This window comes from Limulus polyphemus, unplaced genomic scaffold (assembly GCF_000517525.1).
Source record: "Limulus polyphemus unplaced genomic scaffold, Limulus_polyphemus-2.1.2 Scaffold2169, whole genome shotgun sequence".
Classification (NCBI taxonomy): domain Eukaryota; kingdom Metazoa; phylum Arthropoda; class Merostomata; order Xiphosura; family Limulidae; genus Limulus; species Limulus polyphemus.
This window is the reverse complement of record NW_013667779.1, coordinates 188,373-195,594: the sequence shown is the minus strand read 5'-3', so window position 1 is coordinate 195,594 and position 7,222 is coordinate 188,373. Positions and strand designations below refer to the sequence as shown.

Below are 7,222 nucleotides of genomic sequence, written 5' to 3'. Positions count from 1 at the left end.
AAAATCATAACTAAAAATAAAAGAATAAATCACTACCTCACACTTCAGTAGCTTTGTGCGATTATTCTGACACAACAACAACACACTTTGATTGGTATATAGATAGCAATATGTATATTAAAACAAAAATCCAGTTAGTCTTGCTTTGAACATTTGTTATATTTTTATGGCTTTTCAAAATTTCCCCCAATAACACATTTTCCCGTTGACGCCGGTTACCATGAAGCCGGAGCATTAGCGTTAAATTTCGCTATAAGTATAAGCATTATTTCAAAATTGTCAACTTGTAATGTTTTCTTCCAGTTATATCTTAACTAAAGAGATTGTAAATACTTGTTATAAACTAAAATAGAACTTCTATTGAAAAAAAAAGTATTTTTTCTTTGTGTAGTATTTCTTAGGATATTCATTTGGCTAACTTAACTAACTGCAATATGGATGACAGAATTTTGGCTTTGATTGAAACAGGCAGCGAAGAAAATGTGAAAACAGTATTACTGGAATTTAACAAAAAGGTAATACTAATAATAATAGGCATACTGTTGCTTATCATATGTAAGGAAGAATCAGAAAGTTAATTGCAAAACTGTATCACTTTGGTGTAGTGATATAATTACAACTACTGAATTATTTCTAATTAATAGTACTAGTATAGTAGGTAGCATTACTATTACTAATTAATACTAATAGTACTACTAGTAAGTTGTATTACTATTATTAGTATTACTACTGGCAGTACTGCTGAGTACTACAGACACAGCTAAGCCTAAAGTTAAGGTGGAAGTTGTAAAATTTAATTCAGATTTTGTACTATAGTATAAATTATAATAGTAGTATACGTATTACAATATTAATATTAGTAGATAATATGCGTAATATCATTAATGTTTTGAGTAATAACAGTATTTTATTTTTTAGGTAAAAAGATCCAAACCGGCAAAATAATAAAATACCTAACTAATTAGATTACACAAAATAACAAACTTTGTACTTGTAAAATAATGTAAGATCACAAATAAAGATAAAACAAATATTTGTAATCATTTCTTTCAGCATTAGCAGTTGTATCTCTTGCATATCACAACTTTTTATAAATTTTAGTGTAATTCCTCTCCAGAGTCATCATAACTTCAGATTATATATTTACCTAATTGTGTATGAACTCAGGATCCATACATCCACTGGTGGTGAACTCATAACATAAAAATTACTCTTAATATTTAATAAAGAATCACAAAAGCTAGAATATAAGGCATATAATAATGTAGCTAAACTAAATGATATAAGGAAAAAAAATACATAAAATTAAAAGATAAACTAAGTAATAAAAATAGAAATTGCTACCATAGATTTAGTAAAAAAAAAATATGATGGCAACATTCACTTCTTAAAATTCCCAATTTTCCTCTCATTATATGAAATACTCTATACCAGCACTAGAAACTCTTGTTAGTTTCAGTGTTCAACTAACATGTGATGATACCCTTCTGACATATAACTTCTCCCATTCCAACACGTATAAGGTTCAAGCAATTATAGCACATCTAGAAAGAAACTAATTATACCAAGCACACATGCCAAAAAAGGTACTTAATTCCTTACAATTCTTTGTAGTTGGAAAATCTTTTACAGCTTTTCATCATTTGTATCTATTCCTTCAGAAGTAATTCTAAACAACAGACAGGATATTTTTGGTTTACAGAATTAACTTTACTAAATTTCACTTTTAGGTTACAGATCTTCATGTTTGAAAAATGCATGACGACTTGTAAACAGCCCCAACCAAAAAGTCCATGGAGACTGTTAGCAGACTGATCTGTATCTTGATTCTTTGTTTACAAAATTGGACAATAAAAGTTAATTTGTATTGACTGAATTGTACTGTTTTTTTTTTTGTCAACAAAATAGAGTTTTGCTGGCTAAACTGAGACATGTCCACAGAGAGTCACTGAACTATGATGACCTTTGATCAATATGGCAGCCTTTGTGGCCTTGTGTCATGCAAAAAGTAAGTCATCAAATGCAATTTAGGTCACAATCAAGTTTGCTAAAACTCTTCTTGCTAGTCTGAACTTGCTAATAATTAATATCCAATTTTGTAATTCAAGCTTTGAAACATTGAATTGGTTTCTCAGTTACATATATTTGGTGTCTGTTAGGGTAGTCCTTATTTTTGAAGTTTTACAACACTCTCACACCATCATTTTGTTCCTGTATATAGATAAGTAATTCACACCCAATTGAATAATATTTAGGGGGTGTTCAAGTTGGTTGAAATTTTACCTTGTGGCTCACATTATATTGGCATATTCTGAATAATCAATAATGTTCCAGAATACTCGAAATAATTCTGGAAGATTCTAGATTATTCTAGAATGTTCTAGCATATTATTATGGAATATTTTAGCATATTTTGGAATATTCCAGAGTATTCCATCTTATGCAAAATGTTCAAGAACATTCCATAGATATATATTATCCATGATGTCAATTTTTACATGTAGAATGAAAATGTCAGTTGTTGGGAATTATCCCACAGCAGTGATGATGATGTTGGTGAATACCTTACCAATAAAAGGGTAAAGATAGAGAAGCAATTGGAGAATCACCATCTTTTAAACCTAAAAAGAGTGCAAGAAGAAATATTATCACTCCCAACTTAGCAGCAGCTGTTGACAGAACGAAGTTGAGTAACACGCAACATTTGCCTTCACTACTGCAGCTCACAGAATTGGTCATGATGTGCACAAGCTAACCATCAATTCTTCCTTGATCCAATGATCTCAAAATCACTTCCATGATGAATAGGTCATAAACTTAAAGGAACAATTCCATCCGATAGTTGCATTTGTAGTTCACTGGGATAGCAAACTCCTTAATGATCTCATAAGGAAAGAACAAGTAGATCATCTGCAAGTGATCCTGTCTGGAGCCGGGGTCAACCAACTCCTAGGTGTAACAAAGTTAATTTTTAGTACTGGAGAGGCTCAAGCTTCTACTGTGGCTCATTTGCTGGAAAAGTGGAGAGTGATTGATTGTGTAAAGGTAGTTTTCCATTGACACAACAGCAAGCAACACTGGTCATAGAAGTGGAGTATGTGTGCTATTAGAACAAAGATTAAACAACAATCTTCTGCATTTGGCATGCAGGCATAAATATCTTTGAACTTTTCCTTGCATATGTTTTCAAAGACTGTATGAGGCTTTCCTCTGGTCCAGATATTGCAATTTTCAGTCTATTTGAGCAATCTTGGGAATACTTGGACCAGTCCAGCTACGAAACTTCAGCTGACCATGATGAAGTAGCAGAAGCCATTCAGGAAGTTAAAGACAGTGTCACTGAATTTGCTACAAGACAATTTCAATTCAGCCAACCTAGAGATGATTCTTGAGAGCTTCTTTAACTAACCATAACCTTTTTTGTTGGCATCCCTCCTCATGGAGTGCAATTTATAGTATCTGGAGCATTGCATCATGGTCAAGGTATTATATACTCTCATGATATGGATGTTTATGGGATGGATTAAGTTCACTGGCTGGGAGGAAAGAATACTCCATCACAACTGCATCTTTATTGTTTGAGTCTATCTTAGGGCATGGTTCACTGTTTCTGATGCAGTCTCTGCTATCACAATGATCTTATCTTTGTACAATGTCTTATTAAGTATAAGAAAGTGAATTCTGCTCTTTAAAATATTCCTGTCAAAAATTTGCTGGACATTTATGGTATCTCAATGAGGAACTTATTGGTTTGGCATTCTTTGATTCAGCTGTATCTACAGAGACAAAATGAGCAACGACAAGAAAGGTATGGATGAAATTCCAAAGATCATCTAGCTGAATATCAGGAAGTCTGAAAACATATCAACTGAAGATTTCATCAAAAAGAACACAACAGACTTCTTCAGGTGTCTCAAAATTGCATCTGGATTTCTGGATTATGACCCAGGGTCATGGAAACAGAGGGAGGACTACAGGGAGGTTCTATAGACAACACTTGAATGTGATAAATGACAATGTTGAAAAGGGTGTGGCCCTTAATGGGGAGTATAATGGTGTCATAACAAAGAAAGAAGAACAGAAATATTTCCTTCTTTAAGTTGTGCAGGATCATAGAAGATGCTTTCCTAACAGCAAAAAAGGAAACAATAATAATGCAAAAGTGACTAACCACACCAAAATCATCTAATTATACTATTGCACATGCAATTAAATAATGATATGCTTTAAATAAAACATTTATAAAACATAACAAATTTGTTTTCATATTACATAATACATACAGTGCAAGCCACTGCATTCTAGAACTTCAACCTTATTCAGGAATTGGCTATCAAGTTTAACACAATGAGTTAGGTATTTGTACACAGAGTTAACCAGGCCTAGAACTACTTTAATAGCTAGTGTTTAGTGAATCATATTTTGCTAGTTGAAGTTTGGAAATGAAACATGCAAGTACAACCTATAGTTTCTAAGCCAAAAGTCTCTTTCTATGTTTCATGTCCATTTGTGGTATTTACTAATATATTAATCAAATGTAACTGATTAATGAAATTGTGTACATGCTGCCTCCAACCGTTCCCTCTACAATAAAAAAAGGGCATTTCTATCTTCATAACTTTTTCATCCACTACATTATTCTAACATGGTATTAATTTCTTATTTTCTGTATGTGTTTGTGTGTATTTCAATATAGCTCAAAAGGTCATATCACTGTGTGTGTAACATGGTTAGTCAGGCCAATTAAAATATTGGAGTTATAGCAGCCAACAGGGTTACACGAAGTTATCTGTGTTTACAAACAACAGATGATTGCATGACCACTATCATGATGAACAATAACAGGATCTGAATTCAAAAATATTTATTTCTTGGTCAAAATAAAAGGGCCAGTTAGTGGGCTCAAAGTGGTGAGCATCATGACAGACTTGATGGAGGCTATAACAAGTCTTTGCAACCTCATTTTATAGGCACTTTCAAGTGTCAGTGTGACGGTACCTGTCAAACGTGAAGCTCAGGTCTCTTGTCAGTATTCCATGTCATTCAAAAAGCTTTAAATCATTTTTCACAGGTTGTTGAATGAGACTAAGGAAAGGATTTGATTTTAAAAGTCATCTTCATGTTGCACAAAATATCTCTGTCCTGTTCTGAACAACAACTCTGAGTCATTTTCTGTTTTGACCAATGAATGGATGCTGTTCCTCTGACGTGTAGGCTTGCACTCACTGCATCAGCATTTTTTACTTCAATATCAAAATGAAAAGCACAAGTAAGATAAAGCATTCACAAAACAAATTGAAGTAACCACGTTCATTGAAAACTATCAACAGAAGGAATACCTGGTGAAGACCAGTGATCCAGCTTACAGCAGTAAAAATATGAGAAGGAAGACTGCCTATGAAAAATTGGCTACCAAGTTCAACACAACGAGTAAGTTATTTGTACATGGGGCTAACCAGACTTAGACCTACTTTCATAGCTAGTGTTTAGTCAATCATAGTTTCCTAGTTGAAGTTTGGAAATGAAACTTATAAGGACAATGTATAGTTTTTAAGCCAAAAGTCTATTCATATTTCATTCATGTCCTTTTGTAATAATTAGTAACAAATGAAGCAATTGGATATTTTTGAGGGAATTATACAATTGCTTCAGTCTTTTATGTTTAAGAAAGAAACTAAAGCAATTTAAGTTTCTGAGTGTGGTGCATATATGTGAAGAAATGGTGTAAGTAAAGGATGCCTGTATTAAGAAATTGGGTCAAGAAGTAGGCGAAGTACAGTTAGCTGGCTAATCAGTATTGAGAATGACGAGTTAAAAGATAAAAAATGAAGCTACAGGGAGGATGCTGAGAAAAATGCTAGTCACAGGTTTGAGAGTGATAACTTACTGACACCGAGTTAGTAGCACGGTAAAGGCTACTAAAAAGTTTATGATGGCATCTCAAATCAGCACTTTGATGTAAGATTCGTTACTTCAGCTTAGTGTTGTAGTATAAGTAAGAAGGCAACCAGAGCACTCACCATCACAGTAACTAATTGCATTCTGAATTTTGGTTCTCATTTTGGAAATGCCTGATGAGTTGCAGAAATTAGCCAATAAAGTGTCAGGACTACTTGTGAGTAGTCAGGAATACTATTTGGAAAATTGAAAGGATACAAAGAAAATACTGTATCAAAACTTGTGTCTGGAGCTAAAAATCAAGAAGTGATCTCCAGGAAGAATTTAAGTTCTCTCCAGGACGAATTTAGTTCCTCAGAAACAGTCAAGATCTCCAAGTCAACATGAATATAAATATTTCCAACCTCCAGAGGTATATCAGTCCGACCTTGTTGTAAGAATAGTATTGCTATCTCTCTTGTTCAATTAATGTAGTTTAATAATGGAAGTTAATGTTTATAATAGAGAGGAATATTCTATATGTATTGGTTAATAGTATTTAACTGAAATGTGAAAGTTAGAATTGTTAAGAAACTAATGAGTTAGTAAATGTTTAACTATTGATGTTAAAAGTGTATACTATATGGAAAGACCTAATAAATGTTGATGTATTAGGTCGTCAAGAAATTAATGTCCCATTTTCATTAACCACCCACAAAAAATGTACGTCATGTATAATAGTAAAGAATCACCTAAACATTACATTAGTGTAGCTTATATAATGTGTAAAGTTTAGTATACTCTAATCCCTTATAGTGATGACACACAACGAGACACACATTTGGCATGTAATGCTGTTTGAATACAAGAAAGAAAACAATGCCTCTGTAGCCACAAAGAATATCAAAGAAGTTTACAGAAGTGTTTTTAACATTCATAAGTGTCAATGATGGTTCAGCAAATTTCGTTCAGGTGACTTTAGCCTTAAAAAACTGTGATGGCAGGGGCCGACATGTTGGAATTGATATTGATGCTCTGAAGATGCTTGTTGAGTCTAACCCAAGGCAACACACTCGTGAAATGGCCCTGAAATTGCATGTCTCTCATGAAACAATATGTAAACATCTAAGTAATATGGGAAAACTCCTTAAAGAAGGTGTTTGGTTGCCTCAGGAACTCTCTGATGATCATCGTTTCCAATGTGTGTCAACGTTGCTTTGTCTCTTCTGGCACGTAATGCGTGTGAATCATTTTTGAACAGAATTGTCACCGGTGATAAGAAATGGATTCTCTATGCAAATCTTAAATGCCAAAAACAATGGCTCAGTCCTAGACAAAAACCACT

General features: G+C 33.3%; 1 protein-coding gene across 2 annotated transcripts in view; it reads left to right on the top strand.

Annotated features, from left to right (window-relative positions):
• Positions 1-215: 215 nt before the first annotated feature.
• The window catches only part of LOC106466151 (synembryn-A-like), a 70,230-nt gene continuing 63,223 nt past the window's right edge, over positions 216-7,222 (top strand). For both annotated transcript variants that reach the window (XM_022394112.1, XM_013926394.2), the window contains exon 1: positions 216-515. In XM_022394112.1, coding sequence (XP_022249820.1) covers positions 435-515 — 81 coding nt within the window. In that variant the 5' untranslated portion in view covers positions 216-434. The remainder of the gene's footprint in view (positions 516-7,222) is intronic.